Raw genomic sequence first — 19,176 nt, forward strand, 5'->3', positions numbered from 1 at the left:
GCCGCTCGCAGCCGGCTCTTCTCGCACGCGCATCGCTCTTACACTCGCGCTAGACGTGCACACGTTCCGAGTTTGATGATTCGCGCGGCTCGGTCCGTGTTTCGAACAGTACTCCGGCAATTAACTTTTTCTCTGATTATACCGGTATATTTTTGCACCGTAGAAGTCCACAGCTGGGAGAAAAGCATTACGTTTCTGAATGCGAAAGTAGCCTCTTTTTAATCCTGGCACGTGTTTAATAAGCGCGGTATTATCCGTTATCAGCTGGGCAGGTGGTTGACGTTGCTGCTCGGAATAACTCGTTTCCTGCTGGACGTAAAAATCTTAAAAAGTTGTTGTTATAACGACCAAAGCTTTTCGCTTTATCGTTACTTCTGTCCAGCACGTAAAGACGCGCGTCCGACTAGAACCCGATATATCTCGTCGCAAAAATTATGAGAACGCCGGAATGACTTAATCTTGCGCAATCTAACGACCGCGGAAGAGCAGAGACTAACGACTCGCAACGTTTCAATCTCCGCCCGTTTTCAAACGGTGTCGAGGTTGCCAGCTTGGAAATAATGCCGTAATAATTCGGATACTTTCTAATTAAGCTGTTCGTTTGAATTTGCATTTCATAAGCGACGTTCATTTACCTCACGAGGGTGGAACACATTAATTAGTGACAAGCCTTGATGCGAGTGTATATCGCGCAGACGGTGCTATTCGTAGCTCCGATGGTACTCGCGTATCCTGTATAACTCCATTTATGCATGTACACACAGCTGTACCAATGCATGGATAACAAGGAGATTGATCGACAGCCATCTTGAAACTCGTACTATCCGCCGGAGGAAGCAAGCCGTGCAACGTTATTGCCTCCTCGAGCCTCGGAAAGGAGCGTATATCATTGATCCTTCCTTTCTCGCGAAGTATCGCAAAGTCTGGGAACAAAACGATCGGAAATTCTGTCTCTCTCAAACTAATTAGCGATGCTCTATCGGAATGGAGCGTGCGTGTCTCGTAAATCGTCTCTATAGGAATTTCTTGCGACGTACTCATATCCTCGTAAACCGAATACGAATTCGTATGAATTTCATTTCGATTCCGTCTGTAGTGCATGGCATGGCATCCACAAACCGTGTCTCATCCTGCACCAAATTTATTCCGCTCGTATTTCTTGAAATTTCCTGTTCATCGTTGCCACCCGCGACAGAAATTAAATATTAATATTGAATTTCGCTCTCTTGACTGTCGAATATCAGCGCCGGCTTCAGCTTCGGAGAAAGACATTTCGAAAGTTTTTATCACGCGTACGAGTAGCGGTACGAGTAGCAAGTATACGAACGGAGCGGTTGAACGGTTCGCAGGGAGAATAAAAAGTAGTTTCTGCCGGCTTTATGTATTCTTCTCGCTGTGAAATAAGACTTTTTATGAGACGCGATAATGCCAAGCCGGAAAGCTAGTACGTATTACGTTGCTGGTCGTTCCGAAGGAACGTCGTTCGCGCCTCTGTTCTGAGTCGCCAGGTATTGTTTAGTGCTCGATCGCGCTACGTTTCAGTTGGAAATTACCGTTTTGCCGGTCAAGCGACCGCAATTCCACCTAGAATTTCGTAATAGCTCTAAACAAACAAAGAAACCTTTTTCCTCCGGTTTTATCGAAATTCTGACTTCCGCACGCGGAATATCATCGAAACGGATTTCCACGAAAAAAACCGTGTAGAAAAGAAACAAGTACGCATTAAATTACGCAGAGATGGAAGCGTGGAAAATGCGGGCTCGAACGTGTGCGCGATCCTGGAAAGCGATGGCGCATCTTCCGGCACTCGTTACCAAAGAGGTATACCTGTTATCCTCGTTTTATGGGACTCTCCATAAAGACGATATTTACGAGGATGGAATCGGTGGCCGATGGAACTAGCATATAAAGAATGGAAGACAAAGGTGATTCGTGGCTTAACGAAATCCCAGTTTCGTTTTGGTCTTGCGCGTGCCGGATCGCTGGGAAATCCCCGGCTAGGCGACTTTGCGATCATGGAAATTGCGGCGAATCCGCGTTGTTTCACGTAATCGGCAAAAATCTATCTTTCTATCAAAAAGGTTAAACCACGTCGGAAGAAGAAAATTTTTCAACGATGCCTTGAGTTCTACCATCGGAATATGTATCGGATTCGCGATCCGAGCGAGAAACAATTTTCTACGGAGCATCGCGATCACGAAGTGGCATAGCAACGATAGTATTACTGAAAATATTGCAAACAGAGGGGCGCGGAGATTTGAACGATATCTCTCGTAAATAACAATGATGGCTTACCTGTAGAGAGGCTCGCCGCTGTCCTCTTTAAACCACAGTACCATAGAGACGGCGTCGTTGGGCTCACGGGGTTGTATATTACAGGGCAAAGTTGCTTTCTGCCCTGCCACTCCCTGTATCGACTCCATGGGTACTGTAACACACAGTGACAACGCGTTGAAACCTTTCCGTCGCGCGTTCGAGTTTCGAACGACTTCAACGAACAATTATTAATTACGGCGCGAATACAAAAAGGACGCGATTACTTCAGAAAGAGATAGATGTGAATGCGAAAACACGGATGCGGTAGTGAACGTTAGCGGAGAGTGCACGGAGATGGCGAAAGGAGTAAGGGAAATGATTCGAAGTTGGGACCAGAACAGAAACGACTCGCGCGAACGAAAGTTTCAGTAATAATGCTTTTATGCGAGGAAACTCGTAATTAATTCTGGTTAGCTTTCTTTTTTTTTTTCTTTTTGTTCGCGAAACGAAACGTATCGACGTTTCGTTTAAAAACCTTTTATCGGGACCGCCGGGAACGAGCCTCGAGCACCTTCGAAATTAAGAATTATGGCGAGCTTGAAGTTATGGATATTTTCCACGAAAAAGGAAAATTCTCCGTGATCCATTACTACGGAATGGAAAGTATCGACGGTTACGTTAATAGGGTGGAAATAATTTATCGGTTTCACGTATTCGGTCTTTACCATATTCGAGACGGCTAACGTTATGTTTCTCGCGACTCATGAAATATACTTTAACACTCGGCTAGAAATTGCACGTGCACGTACGATTCATTAAATCTCTTTTGGCGTTAAACCGACGGCGAAAAATCGCGTGTGAAATAAATTATTTTTTAAATCGTGAAATATTCCGTACGCGAACAGGTGAACGAGATCGCAACGTTTGCTCCGTAAGCAAACCAAATCCGATACTGAAATGTTCGTTTCTTTGCGAGCGAAAACATTTTCAGCCTGTGCAGATGTAAATAAGCCACCGAACTGACCCGAGAAAAAGAGATGAAACAAAAGGGGTATAAATGTCGGACTAGTGCGTTAATATATGGCGATACGATAGCCGTACATGTGGGTACAGCGTACGTTGATATACACAAGACACAGAACGTACAGGTATATACCTATTTCGGTGGACGAAAAGTACGCGAGCAATAAATAAACGTTGGTCCCGGGTAAAGCAAATCGGTTGTCGGTGGATCGACGCAAAGTGGGTACTTAAGTACGGTTCACGACACTCACTGTTCCGTCCCTCGTTCGTACCGACGACGAGCACTTCCGGTAATAATGCAGATTTTTATCGAGTAACTTGGTCCCGCCGTCGTTGCCGTCAAGGTTCATGAATAATCCTTCCGTATTCGGTTTTTGAACGGCTTTTCGAGCTTCCCGAGCTTTTCAAGCGTTTCGAGTTTTTCGAGCTTTTCGGGCTTTTCGAGTATTTCGAGCTTTCCGAGCTTTTTGAACTTTTCGAGCTTCCCGAGCTTCTCGAGAAGGTTTACCTTCGACTGAAACGCGTCAGGTTTCCGTGCGTTCTTCCTCTCTAAGCTCGTAATTATCCGCGCGCATTAATCGCTCAAATGCGAATCGCAAGTTAACGTCGATGACTCGCCAATATTTGTTGGGTTGGCAACTAAGTGATTGCGAATTTTGTCATTAGGTGCTAATGACAATCACCCAGTTGCCAACCGAATATGATCGGCCTCGTAAGTAAATCCTGCCTCACAAGGAATCCTCGTTGCCGTGTTATTTATCGAAATGCATCATGCCGCTGCTATTCTTTCATCGGAATCACGTAACATTCGTGTATCTTCTTGATCGCATCGGAACGAACGCGATCATGGAACAAAAGATACGAACGAGATGGAGCCGAGTCGTTGAAATCTTCCGATGCGATACGAATTCCGCGGGAGTATTCTCTTGCGGTCGCGTAAAATGAGTTTCGCGAGAAAATGACGACATCACCGTGGAGTTTGTCGGTGAAATTCATTTAAGTCGATGTCGCCTTGGTACTCGTCGTCGTATCGCGCGACGGGAGGACGTTCCGACTCTCTATGCGTTTGGCGCGGAAACACGTATTGCATTTACGTCCGCATTACAACGACTTTCTGCTAGTAAGTACGTGCTTCCGCAAATCGTTACGCGGTAATGTCGAAGTTCGTCTTACCCGCTGTAATCGGGAAAGAAGCACCACGCCATTAGCTCTTTGGTCAATCAATTACGTTAGAAAAATGTACGCTCTGAAAATTGGAAAATGTCGTCGAAATTGCTTCATAGATCTTTAACCGTTTAAACGCGCGTACGATCGAGGGTCGATCGTTTCCCAGTAACATGGACTATATCGCGAATGCCTTTATATGGGATCTTCTAACTCTCGCTTATCGATGAAACGCGCTTCCATTGCATGCATAGCGTACGTACATATGTATGTATCATATGTATATTTCGTTCGATTATATTTGTTAAACGGACTCATCAATTTAAAGTATGCAATAATGGAGAGGCTGATTAATTAGGAATTTCTGTCTGTTTCGTGTTCGTTGCTGGCCAGCATAACGAGAACTAATTAATGTAGATCGAAAACTATTAGGTAAAGCAATGTCGTATTGTGTACTGGGACTTTTGCCGACTCGGAATTTAATTTAAATTCTTTAGAAAACAATGATGTCGCGCGGCACTGTCAAGCGGTCATATAATAAAGCGAGTCTGCTTGTGACACTTCTGTTGATGAGTATAATTACTGCGACGCTAAACTCGGACCAGAATTTTGAGGCAACCCGCTCCCCTCTCCGTTCACTTCGTCCACCCTTTCCTCCCCTCGGTACCCAATCTGTCCTGTATTCAGTAAATTTTTGCTACGCGATTTCCTTCCTTTCAGTTTCACGGCAATTTAGCGTAACTAAAGTCGTGTTTCGGTCAATTTGCGTTAGTCGGATTAGAAACCGTTTTATTTTCCATTCCATGAACGACCACGGAAAATATCGCTTCCTCCGAAAGTACGAGCCAGAAGTTCTATGGCTGAGACGAGGCGATATCGCGCGAATTTTGGCTTTTTTTGTCGGTAGAAGAGTGTCGTCAAGGTGCGAGCAGAAGAGGCGGCATGCGGCTGCGCGGCAATGTAATGCTTTTTGCGCGGGAGAACGACGACAGTCGATCCTTTCGGCCGGAAGTAATTTGGATGGCAAAGGAAAAGAAGGCTGAGATATAAACGAGAAATCGTTTGCAAGGCGAAATTCCGTATTTAGCAAATACCTTCTACTCAGCAGCGAGGTTGGCCAAAAAGAATAGGCCAAGCAGAATATCTTTCTGCTTCTTTATGTCCGGTCGCCGAGATGGAATACCGGGCTGGCGGAAAACGGGTCGTAAAGGTTTCGGTGCAGCTGGCTCGCCATACATTATGAGCCTTTATTCCGCAGGAAAGGAAAATGGAACGGCCGAGGGGAAGTGAAAGTTTTGAAAGATGGCTACAAGGAAACCCTAGCGCCGTAAACGATGAATCGGTTCAACAAACATTCGTATAAAGAGTATGTAGGACTATGGACGGCTAACAGTGGCGAATACCGTTCGATAGTTCTAAAGCAGCGGGTCCTTCTTAATGAGGGATGCGGAACCTTTTGAAAGAAAAGTAGTAAAAGGTAATCGACCATGATTCGAATCGCGAAGAACGAAAGAACGAACCGAGTGGTACGAGTCAACGTTAGCGAAGAAGGAAATTAAAACATCGATACTCGACAAACACGGTGAACGCTCAAGAGTCGAAGATAAACTTTTCCTTTGAACAAACTCGGGTAAAAAAGAAAAATATTACTTTGCGAGCAAAATATCTTGTATTGTATCGTGGAATTTCGAACAACGTTAGCTTGGTTATATAATAATTACCGTGGAAAATGAGTATTTGTTTGGATTCTTTCCGGAAAATCGACCTGCTTTGCCAGCGAAAAAGCTTACGCAATTCTTTTGTACCACTTTAACCATGAGCAGGTATTATGCGCGACGAATCTTCGCTCGAGCGTTGAAGCATTTCGCCAGCATTAAAATGTACCAGAACGCACAGCATATTTTCACGCTCGGATGGTAAATGGGACAGCCTGTTGCGATCCCGTTTAAGCCAAATGTAAGTAGCGTTAAATAATAGCGAGAAACGTATCGCTGAAAAGCATCTTCGGAAAAGGTAGTCGAAAGTAACGGCGAAGCGGGTATGGGTTTTTGATCGGTCGCAAAGTTAGGAGGTCCTTTGTCTTTTTTCTGACGCATCTGGTTCTAAGCGTAGGTGTACGGTATCGAGATAACAACGACCTTTCACACGACTCGATGGTTCGTTTAGCGAAAAATGCGGGTACGTGATTTACGTGGCGCGTTGGAGGAAACGGGAGCAGGTTGAAAATCCAAAATTTTCGTTTCAGGAAAGAGAATAGTCTTGAAGCCATCGCTTTGATACTTTGGAAACGCGTCAAACAGCAGGAGAATTACGAGGACAATGGCGGATGGTGATCATTGTGGATAGTAGCGTGTTCTCGTGGAACGGAGAACGAAGCCGACGGCCGAGTAATTCGCAAACAATCGTATGCGGCTAACATTACCACGTGCTCACCTTTTAACCGCGTTACGCGACTTCAATTTGCTACATACGCTAGAGGGACGTTGATTTTACACGGATCGAAATCTGCACAAAGTGCACCCGTAAAGCGTTGCGTGTACACAAACTCGCTGTTTACATTCAAGTTTACGACATGGTCCTGTAAACGTTACATGCTTGGAGTATACGCGGCTTAATTTTATAACGTTGTTTATAGTGGAAAGTGCTCGTATTCTTTTTTCGGGCACGGATCAATTTCGCTTTCGTTTTAATCGCTCGTGATTTACGAACGCACGTTACGTACACGTTTGACAAAGAATCGAGTAATTGTGATCGGACCGCATCGATAAATCTATCGCTTTCCTGCTTAATCTTGATTTGTCCGCGAATAAAAAAAGAAAAACCTATGCTTGTACGTTGGCGCGACGACAGCCTCGATGAGAAATGTCTCACGAGCGAACGTCAAATCCATCGACAAACGAGATGTTGGCCGCTCGCCAGAGCTGCTTGCCGTTCGAATGTTCCCGCCCAGTTCGCTGTTTACTAACTGGCTGGTTTACAGGATAAAGAATAACGAAAGCCACTTACGGTTTCGTGATTTCCTACGGCTCCAAACGCAACCCGCGACCTGTGGAACTAAACGAGATATCCGGTCACGCGATGTCGCTCTTTGTCACCACCTTTGAGATTTGCTGCGATCTCCACGCAAACTTAAGTTCTATTAAAATGGAAGTTCGTCTTTGCTTTGTTATCGACTCGTCATCGTTTCTCTCCGTTCCGTTTCATTTTTTCGCCAGCCGCCTCCCAGTCGACTCGTTCCACTTTTTTCTTTTAGTAACCGTGACTCGAGCAAAGAGAAAAAGGCGTGTACATTTCCGAGATTGGTTATAAAGAACAAACAGAAAGGAATCGATGTAATTGACGTAGGAACGAAGACTTCCCCAAGAAGCCCGCCGTCCCGTTTCCAACAGAGAAATTGTATTCGCGAAAATGGCAAAGATCACGGCACCGAGTGCATTATTCAGTTTGAAATCGAAAGCGCTCTATCTCTTCTTTCGTTCTTTCTTTCATTTTTCTTCCATTGACCTCCGCTCTTTTCTCCTTTCTCCGTTTCCGTATTCTCGGCTCCCTTTCTAGGTATCCGAACTGCCTCGTTTTTGTTCTTCCTCGAGAGACGTGGTTCGTCTTAAAATCATATCGGAATGGAACTCTCGTGCCACGACTTTTTTCCCTCTAGAAACCTCTTACCGCGATTTACGGTGTCTGGCCTGTCTCGACCCGTTACTACTGCAACTCGACGACGATACTCCCTCGTCTTACCTTCAATTTATTCTTCTACGTTTCTAAGGCTATGAGATAACGTCCGTGGTTGCGATTTAACTACTTTCCCGTCGGTGTTACGTTCTTGTTTATTACAGAATATAATAACGTACGGTATCGAACGATATCGGAATACCGTTAGAATAATTCATAGGGTTACGATAGCACAGATCGTTGGTAAGGGTTATTGCGTACGCACATTATCCATGCGCCAGAAACTCTGTTACGCGAATGAAAATTTGGCCAACAGCGAGACCGATGCTCGGTTTTCAAATATCTTCTTTTTCCCCCGATATATTCGGTCTGGATTCAGATTCCTGTCCTCGTTTCACCCGAAACGAACGTAAATCACAGGACGGTGATTAAACACAACGCGATTGTAATTATTCATCCGTACAGTATGATTAGTTGGTTCGAAAATGTAATTGACCGAGCGTATTCATGGCGTTAACGAAAAAGTATCGATGTAATAAGCAGAATTTCATTAATACTGATGCACATAACGCTGTAAGCGTAGTAGCCGATTGTCAAAGCTTCTATCCGATCGTTTCGTGCTTGTTGTTTGTACTGGACGTTTCTCTTCGAACGAAAAATACGCGACGTACGTATTCTTGACAGGGGAAGAAAGCAATTGAGACCGAGCTATTGAAAAAGCCACTAATTCGAAGGTTTCACGGGAATCGTGGAACGAAAGGATGCTGGTTCCGGTGGTAATCGAGGCGAGATATCCGTGGACGGAGTTAGACGTTGTCGTTAGAGCAAAGGTCGTAACCGTTGTAGGCAGGGTGCATCGAACCCTTATCGGAAGTGGCATCCATCCGATGCATTTGCCGTATATGCTAGTAGCTAGACGATTTAGCCGCCGGGGTAAACATCGATGCTGTATTCAGCAGGATTCGTGGATCGACGAAGAGGACGTCGTAGGGGATCCGGTGGTCGGTGTGTCCGATCAGTGTAGCTGCAGAAGCAGAGCAGAATGCGGATTTTGAGTTCAGAGGATGGAAAACCGCGCGTCTCGATGCGTACAGAGGAGTGGCGCGGTGATCGTGGTTGGAAATCGGTTACCGTGCTAATTGACTGCGGATTATCGGACCCGACGTCGACATCCACGTCGTTGACCGGTATACCTTGGAGCGGACGACGCTGCTTCACCGTTCTCGATGCCCGATTCGATTCTCCGAGCATCAGACTCGTCGTAATTGAGATCGATTATCGATGGACGATGTCGTTTTTAAAGGACCGGTGCAGAAGAAACGATGCGAGATAAAAGAGGAGGGGGAGAAGAGAGAACGAGTGTTTCTACGAGTTTCGCTAATACCAAAGATATTTAATCTACGATTAAGAGACGTAAGCGCAACGAATTTCGGCAAAGACGTCGGATAAACGTAATCAAAGCGTTGTGCGATCGCGGCGCGTTTTAAGATCGGCGCGACGCTACCAGTATCGTGTTGATTCTGGAGAACCGCGAAGAAATTGGTTGAATAAAAGAAGGAGCAAAGATAAATTTATAAAAATGTCTTGCTCCTTGTACTCCCGATTAATTAAAATTTCAACCGCCTCGAGGGAATTCATCGGTCAACCTACGTCACTTTTCTCTTCTACCATTTTCAACTGGTCCACTTTGTAAGCGTCTTGTTTTACGGCTGATAAGCGCGCTTCTTTGCGAAAACGTTAACTACATAATATTATAACGCGGCTACGAGCTCCTACGTCTCATCCAGCCTTCCTTCTCGAGGTTAAATTCCGCTTTCGATCTTTTTGCTTTAATTATTCTAAATTGGATAAATGCCCGCTTAAAATTCATTCAACGATCCATGTTCCTCGGTACGAGGGTTGGCAAAGCCTAAGTACGTTGCCGTAAAGTACGTACTTTCAAACGTTATAGGAACAAACGGAGAACGCGAATGGATAGATTCGGTTGCGTGAACGAACGAATTGACGATACGTAGAAAGAAACGTAATTATCGTGAAACATAGGTTAATTGGAAATATTCGAAACGGACGTACGTTTGGATGAAAAGTTGCGTGGATATGGGAAAAATAGGACGCGTTAATCCGCTATGTATGTTTGGAATAACAGCGTTTAAAACGAAATTAGCAATTAGAGCGTGTGACAGAACAAGAGTTGGAAAGCTGTTTGAATTTTGGACGATAACGTGAGCAAAACTGTCGGTATACGCGTTTCAGCGAATTCGCAGTTGATGCAAATGACTGGTATTCGACGTAGTATATAGAAAGTGAGAAGCGTAAGGAAAACGAAGTTTTCAATAGCGTAACAAGTTTTACTTTAAGTCGGGTCGGTTTTGCCTTTCGGTAGAAATACGGCAGTGTTCTCGTTATCATGGCGCGTTTATGGAAATTTCGCGCAACGTCTATGCCAAGATAATCTACGTTAACGAAAGAAATTACGATACCTCGTTTCGCCAAAAATATCGAATAAAAGCTTCGAGTTCTATCAATACGCAAAGTCAGGAACGCTTTGACTGGGCCGCGCTAACGAACACCATACGCACGGAATATAAGGGACGTAAGGATAACACGATTTGGAAAATTCGAGATACAGGATACGAAAACTGACGGCAGAAAACCAATCTCCTAGAATATTTGGTTCGCTCACGAGTGCAACTTGATTAATTACAAACTAGTTTACTTCCTTTGATCAACTGCGTCGTCATTACTCTCGAATTCGCATTTTGGTTACGCGTAACTTGCGCGCCGTAACTTACAAACCACGTTTCCAGCTGGTTCTATGGTAAAGTTGGTCGACGTTACCAAGAAAATATAAAACGAAACGAAATGAAACGAAATCTCCTCTGCGATGAATTGACCAATTTTCGAAAGAGAAAGAATCACCACGTCTATTGCGCTACAAACGCTAGAATTATAATTTCGATACCGTATCGAGCGACCGACAGCTATGCACATATTTACTCTATTTACGCATGTTCGCGTAATATTAGTGGCTGATGATTACAATCATTATTTAATAACGGCTTTTCATTGACCAAAGGATTTTGTGATATCAACCGCAGATGTGCGGTTCCTATACAAAACGTAACCATACAGCTGCGCGTAATTTCCTGTTTGAAATCGTAAAGATACGCCGCGTGATTATCGTTCTTCGAAGAGAGTACGTACAATGGAAATTAAAGTTCAAATTTTTCCTCCAAATGGTAAAAACAATTACTTTTTAAAACACGCGCGCAATATACAAAGCCGAAATTTCGCTCGTGGGCTTTTGATTATAGTTAGATTTCCGTTGCAGTTTTAAAAATTGGTCGTTACGTTTAAACGCAATTGTTCTGAAAATAAGGGAAAAATATTAGCCAGAGAAAGAACGCGGCCACAGCGTCGCGGTTAAATCCGAAATTCTAATAGCGCGCAAGTTTTAATATCATCCTTCCTTTGGAACCTTTAATGAAACATTATTAAACTCAGCAATGTATGTCCCTTAGAGGTAACAATACAAGGAAAATCGATACAGCGAAATGTGTGGCGCATACGTGTTTTCGTTTGATTACGATCGAAAGATCTTGCATCGCCGGCATTGCTCCAACATCCAATCGCACACGTGTTACGCTTGCATTAATACAAGAAGAAGGAGAAAGAAAGAGGAAAGGAATAAGAGAAACGAACTTTTGAACGTCTTTCGTCGAGGCTGTCGTAGAAACGAAAGGCACGTGAACGATTTGCAGAAACGGAAATTGATCTCTTTCATACGAAACGATCTTGCCGAATTCATTTAGCTACGGTGCAACACATTTTCTGGGAAACCGGGTCAGTGGTGTTCATCGATCCTGGCTTAAGTGCTTGATTTTAGTTATAAGAGGATACGACCATATTGTTCGACATACGAATAGGTTGTGATACAACGTTCGCACGCGTAAAAAATTCAGTATAATTTTTGTACAAATCTTTTGTCGGTTCGGTAAGAAAGAAAGAAGGAAAGAGAGAGAGAGAGAGAGAGAGAGAGAGAGAGAGTGAGAGAGGGCGAAGGAGAGGGGAAGAAGAGGAAGAGCGAATTGTTCGAACGAAGCAGGATCGGAAAGTCGTTCTCATCGGTCCGATACTGTGGATAGGGCGCGTGTAAATTTCATCGGGGATTACATGTACCGTGAGAATGCGGAATCCTCTTAATACACCCCTGTGAGTAGTACGTAATTAGGTAATTATTATTTCACGTTCATTTCGAGGTTCGTGTCGCAGAGAAGCTTAGCATGCTGTAGCGAAATATCGGCTCTTGGGACAATTCTCCCTTATCGACTTGCTGCCTTTAACATGGCCAACAGGATAATTAACGAGGACAAATTAAAATTTAGCGAGTGACAAATTTCGTTCGATTAAGTGGGTTACGGGCGGTTGTTTCGAATATCATGTTAATATCCGGTTCGCGAACGAAAGTAGTACCTCCCGTTCAATTTAGGTTTTCCTCCGGTAGCGCGTTAAGTTCGAAGAACTTGCACCGAACGCGGATGTAAAAGAAACTAGAAGGGATGACAGCTGGTTTTGGAGGGGGTAAAGCTTCGACGGCTGTAGTACGCGCGTTCGTTTCACTTGGACGCTTCTTGTTCGTTCGCGATGGTTAACAAGCTTAGTTTAAACACTCGTTAGAGCGGCTTGATCGTTGTTTCGTGTAACCAGCTGAGTCTCGCGATACGCTGCCTCCGCGCTAGCAAGAAGAGGCGCTCGTGGCTGAAAGCAGCTTATATCCGAAATGAGTACGTAGTTCGCCGAACACACTCCATAATGGTTTAAAATCTCGCCAACTGATATATCGCTCGTTTCTTCTAAAAACCTAGACCAGCAAATTCGAATCTGCGACGTCTTCTGCCGCGACGTCAAAATTTGCTAAATTAACGCACATCTTTACAAGGATACTTGAGAGACGTGTCCGAAGATATACATAAAAATATGTGTTCCATGCGCGATCAATTTCTAATAGTTGGAAAATGGGCATTAGAAAATCGGACGGAGATTCGTTGCTGAACGTCGTAGCGAGAAGGTATCGATTGCCCGGGGCGGTGGAAAATTACCGGCATTAATCTCGGAACCTTTAATTAGGAAGGGCCGTGACAAACGTAGGAAATTTTTATCTAAACTCTCTCTATTTGGGCGTCCCTTTGGGAAGGTAATTTTTCCGCGATATTTCGCTACTTTTTTTCCCCCCCTCGCACCGAACTCTTCTCGGCGAACGAGCACCCTCCACCCTTTGAAAGGATACTTAAAGGTATATTTACCGTAGATTTTTCTACCATCTCCCGTCTAAGCGTTCCAGGGACAAAGTGTAAGACCTTTAAATGCGTCGGTCCGCGTTACTTTCCCCGTTGCTCTTTTTATCTGTTTAAAAAGGTTAAGAGAAACAATGTTTTACGCGAGGAAACGAGCTTTTATCCTCTGCTGGTAGATTACATGGAAAATTTCGATCGCTGCTTCGATATATTTATCCCGGAATCGATTTTTAACCGCGCACTCATGCCTCGAATTTACGCGTTACTCTCGTTTGTTTGCGAAGACTGAAATCCAATAACCATGGAAGCAGATTGCGTTCCAATATACCCGAGTCTACTAAAAAGTCTCTCAGATCCTAGAATTCTTTGTTGAGTCCACTAAAGAAAATACTTTAGTAAACTCGTAAACTCGTTAGCGTAGCCAATACCGACGTGGAAATTTTAGAAATCAAAGGACGCTGTTGAGGAACCGACACGTTCGGTGCCTCGCTCACACTCTTTTCCAAAGGATAGCCGACAAGTTACAACGTTCCGAATCGTTCGTTGTACACGTTGCACCGATACTTGTCGATAAACAAAATTCAAGCCTTGGAGAAACCGAGCCTTCCTTGCGAATTACTGTTTGAAAAGTAAGATGTCCGAGCAGAAAGAGGAAGAAACACGGGGAAATTTAATCGGTTCCTCGATGAAGCGATAAAATTTCCCGACGCTCGGACCGACGAGAAAACGTTCTTTCCAATTCGTTAATATCCGGAGTGCTTCGTTTAATTGGCTCAAAGTTCGTTTTATAAAATCTACCAACACACTTTGGGTCTTTGTTAATCAACGAGGCTACGGATAACCGAGAACTTCATCTCGACCAACCTTTCAGAATATTCTAATTAGGCATCTTCCTATCTATGTAGATTCCCCGGCAACAGGGGCATTGTTTAAATAGCGTGCGCTAATGTATCGAATCGATGCTCGCTGTTTTCCGAGGTAGGAGTTAGACAGGCAAAGCCATTGTCCAACCAACGGAAATCCAAATTTCGGAAACTAATCCCGGACAGACGCGAATGTCCGTGGGTTTCGGTTTTCAACGAGATTAACAGGGAGCAAGTTCATGGAAACCGGCTCGTAGATCGTGTAGGGTGTAGAGCAAACTGTGTAGTTTCGTTGGCCTCGGTTCAACGACAGAGTTAACTCGATCCTTAACTCTTAACCCTAATATTTAACCATCTAGGGAAACGCGTTTTGGTCGAAACCTCTTTTCGAGACGCGGTTACTATCGAGCATCGCGGAGCAGCTAGCGGCTAGAGGGGACGGGCGAGTAGTCGAGTATCTCGTCGACTGGAGAAGGCAGTACGCCCACGCTCGTGTCGGAGGTAAAGGGCGATCGTGTTTGGGAGGTGGCACGAAAGCGAGTCGAAGTCGTCCCGACGCGACGTGACGGTAGGTTCCGCGATCGACGAACTGTATCCTCTCAACGAGAAGAGTGGAATCACAGTTTTACCCGACACATGTGCATCGTCCTATTCTGGTAACACGTGCCTCGTTGCAGCTCACGTTCCGCACGTGCGTCCGGGTCAAAGAAACGTAGATCCGTGGGGACTCTAGTCCCCAGGTAACGATGGTAAACCAGGCCGTGGGATCCTTCTGATTTCCATATCGTAATTAATTTCTCATTTAGCCGGTGCACCGCATTAATTATATGTCCCACAGCGACGCTCCGACCATACATATCTAATTAGTTTGGTTTCATCCAGGACTTATAAAGTGCACGCTCTATAGACCCTGACTAATCTGTTAAATCCCCGTTGCAAACTCTCACAATTCAGCGGCCCTCTTACCACGTGCTTTCTCCTGGCTCCTCTCACGATCGCAGAACCTTAACGTTTGCCTTACAAGGATCGACGAGAGTCTCTGCGAATCTAAACCTAATCCTCCCAATTTTCGTCGCCTACGATATACTCGATCGTTTTGGAGAAAACACATTTTGCTGGCCGAGCGAAGCCAACGATTTCACACGCGTATCGGAAAAAGTTGTGGATATGACGAGTTCCGGTGGGTTCAGTCTCGAGATACGTATCCATTACACATTAATTTTGATACCTTGCCGGCTGTACGGAAATGCGCAAATAAATTAGAGAAAAAGTTTCACGCTGTAATTTGTGCGAGTATTTTCTCTATTCCCCGGTAACGTATCCTCTGTTCGTTTGCCACGATGCAGTGGCACGATGAGTAGAAGAGAACATCGTCCAGCCGAAGCACGTTCATGCAACCATTTTAACAAATTGTTTTTCTTGCTGCACGAGAGTGGTACGTAGGTGTATATGTTGGTACACGTATAAGAGAGACATTGTAAGCATTATTTCGGAGTTTCGTTTGGCAAATCGAAAATACGGGTACACATTTACGAATCAAGTACCGTGGTTTTCTTTAAAGTGACAACGATACGTTTACTCGACAGCCGACGTTCCCGTTTTATGCGTTCCGGACGCAAAACAACTCGAAATAAAACTAAAGAAGAGTAAGAAAAGTACTTACTCGGATGATCTGGTTCGGTGTTGTTCGCATCTTCTTGCATGGACGTAGTTTTTTTCGACTGTGCGTTGGCAAAGGTCGATAGCTCGATGCACGTCACTGCGATCAATATCCACAGCATACTGATGAGCGTCTCTTGACAATTTCACCCTCGAACCATCCTAACGACGTTTACGTCTTGTACTTCGAGCGAGGCTCGCGGGATCTCAGACGCTCTTGTCTATCAACAAAATACCATAAAGTTATTTAGACGTTGCCAGTCGACGGAGATTGGTCTTTACGACGATCTCGACTAACGCGAGAGAATAGATACTTTTTACAGAAAGATAATCGTTTTCTTTCCAGCTTACAGATAGGAATCGGGTCAGTGACGTGTCGTCGCTTTTTTACAGCGCGACTTTTATCGAGAAGTAGATCGGCTGAAACAATCGGCACGATAGAATTCCGATAAACATTCTCATGAGTAACAAGCTAGGATTGGTACATAGCGCAACGGCACCGGTATGGCATGGCAACCATCGGCACGACAGGACATTGAAACATGCGTTTTAAGGCCCGATGCAGACGAACGACCTTTTATCGCTGTGTCCTCGCTGCGTCATATGTCTGTCTTCGTTGTTTTTAGCTGAAACTGTCTCTTTTAATGGGAAAACAAAGAAAGACGTATGATCGCAGTGGAATCGCGCTGTAAAACGTCGTTTGTGTGCATTCAGCCTAAACGAGACCGTTCGCACTATTCGTCAGCGATTAATACGCGACGTTAACGTCGCGTGACGATCCGTGTCGCGTAGTATAAATTATACATCGGCCTTAAAGCCAGAGATCTAAAACGCTGTTGAAATTAATAACGACGCGGTTACCGACGCGATTTCGATGAGAATCGGAACGTGGCAACGAAGAAAATAATCGAATTGAATTTCTTCCGGCTGGTTAACCATCGACTGCTTCTCATCATCGACGTTGGAAGATTTGATCAAAGATTCGTTTTTAGTCGTCGACTTCTTCCAGATCGTTATCTGATTCAACGTTGACCGTTTTCGTGTTTGCTCGGTAAATGCGAATGGAATATCCCATTGGACTATTTTTGACGATCTGAAATCGTAGCTAGAACTTCTGTCGGTAACGATGCTCGTGCTCCGTTTGACTCTGAGAAAGTTGCTAGTAAACGAAACTCGTTTTCCTCCCACGTTTATCATCTTCCGCGATCGAATAACACAGTTCGTTCGAATAACTTCGTTTTTCCTTCGAAGTGGTATCGTAACTAACGCACATCGTACGTGCATATAACATCGTCACTTCGCGCCGTTGGCACTATTCGTTGAAATCACATTCGAATATGATACCAAATAATAAGCGATTTCTATTTTTTTCTTTTTTATCTTTCACGCCTTTCCTTTGACTGAATCAATTTTTTCCCCTTTAGTCGGTTGCTTGGAAGAGCAAAAATTGCGCTTACCGCGATTCTTTCTGGCGAAAAGGAGATCTAGATCGATACCGACACTAGTTTATAAAGATTGGTTTTATCGCCGATATGTTGCCACACGAACGATCGTATAAAGAGAGCCACCACGCAGAAGGTAATATCGAGCTATGAGCTGCGGACGCTTTGAACGACGCTCACCCACGCGATCGAGATTTAAAGCTACGTAAACATATTCGCGAGCAAATAGATCGTAAACGGTTGGAGAATTTCTGAAACACTCGAGTTTATGATTTACGAAGCGATAGCTTAAATCGTGGCACGCGTTCGCCAACGAAACGGGAAGGACGACGAACAACCGGTGTGTCGGCTCGAATTCGATTTCCGTGATCGGCATTATCGGTGTACTGCTGCCGTTGCTGCCGCTGCTGCTGTTGCTACCGCCATCGTTTGGCCGACATTACGGAACACGTTCACTGTCTACGACACTTTGTAAGTACTTTTTACTCGTCCACCCTTTCTCCCGGGATGCTTCGGGGAAACGTAAGAGAAGAGAAACGTGGCTGTATTGGTATCACCAACGGAAAGAGGAGTTGTCTTTCTGATGTGTTCCACATCGGACGCACGAAGTTACTTCTCTCTACTTCCGAGCTGAACTATCGTACACCAAATACGTGACTCGGGATCTGTCCACTGGAAATGCATGTTCGACAAAATAGGGAGACTTTATTGTCCACTTGATTCGTGTTACGATTCCAGCTCGAACTTTCTCGAGAAACACGCTACCTCTTCTTTTCGTAAACTTCTTTCCCAGATATCGTTTCGCGTTCGATCGTGACTACGATATGTCGCGTCGTTCAATCGCTTGAATAATAATTTACGTCTCTTCGCAAAGATGTTAAGTGACCACTGTCGAGCTCGAATACGAAAAAGAAGTCGTAGAATAGATGCTGTAGAATTTCCGAAGGTTCGTCGATGCGACGTCAAAGAGGCGACGATTATCCGAGTTAACGCCTTTAAGGCGGGGCTAATTTTCTCGGGACCGATCCAAAAGAAACGTTTCGATTTAGGAGCGCGAACGTAACGAATTTGTCTTTAATCTCGTTTAGAAAATCTCAAGAAAAACCGACAGCGCTGGACTTCGCCCTCCTAACGATCGGTTCTCGTTTTCTAACGAAGCGTCCGACTCGACGTAACGAGGGAGTTTTGCGAAAGCTGAGAAATTAACGTTCGAAAGAGTCGTCGAAGCTGTTGTCGCGTTGCCAGTGTTTTCGACGTCAAAGGGATACTATAGAAATTATTCGTAAACAACTCGGTCAGTTGTTTATGACGATTTAGCGAGGGCGAGGTCTATGCGAATTATCGTAAATTATAATGGAGAGCTTAATTCGCTCGAGTACATATAGACTACATACTGCGTTTTTCTTTGGGTGAACCTTGGTTGTACGACGAGAACCGTGCAACGCAGCATATTTCGGAAGTTTAAAATAGGCAGTTACTTGTACTTTCGTTCATCAAGCGCACTCCATTCTCCAAGTTTGCCACCATAAAGCCATTCCCGAAGAGACCCCGTTTTAAGAGTCAAACTTCTTTCCCGTGCAATTTTGTGCTCCGTTCTTACCATGCTGATACTTACATCGTGCAAAACGCGTATTCGACAAACTTGCTTTATTAATACTTTTACATAGACGCGAAGTTTGCGTAACCTCAACCTCGACTCGTGACAAGCAAAAGAGAAATTAGTTGCAATTTTGTACCGACAACGTAACGAGTAACGTTGTTGGGAGAAAACAGGAACGAGGAAAGATGTAGACGCGAAGCGAA

The 19,176-nt window shown here is 44.5% G+C and overlaps 1 protein-coding gene across 3 annotated transcripts in view; it reads right to left on the bottom strand.

Annotated features, from left to right (window-relative positions):
• Positions 1-19,176, bottom strand: part of LOC100746623 (nephrin-like) — a 101,487-nt gene that overhangs the window by 80,670 nt on the left and 1,641 nt on the right. For 2 of the 3 annotated variants that reach the window (XR_002947147.2, XM_012388299.3), the window contains exons 2-3: positions 15,936-16,152; positions 2,296-2,428 (exon numbers count right to left, since the gene is read on the bottom strand). Coding sequence is in view for 2 of the 3 variants with exons in the window: in XM_012388299.3 (XP_012243722.1) it covers positions 2,296-2,428; positions 15,936-16,053 (251 nt within the window). In the remaining variant the exon portion in view is untranslated. The remainder of the gene's footprint in view (positions 1-2,295; positions 2,429-15,935; positions 16,153-19,176) is intronic. The other variant, XM_033321994.1, reaches the window with a different exon arrangement.

Source organism: Bombus impatiens, unplaced genomic scaffold (genome assembly GCF_000188095.3).
Source record: "Bombus impatiens unplaced genomic scaffold, BIMP_2.2 scf_0548, whole genome shotgun sequence".
In the NCBI taxonomy this organism is placed as follows: Eukaryota; Metazoa; Arthropoda; class Insecta; order Hymenoptera; family Apidae; genus Bombus; species Bombus impatiens.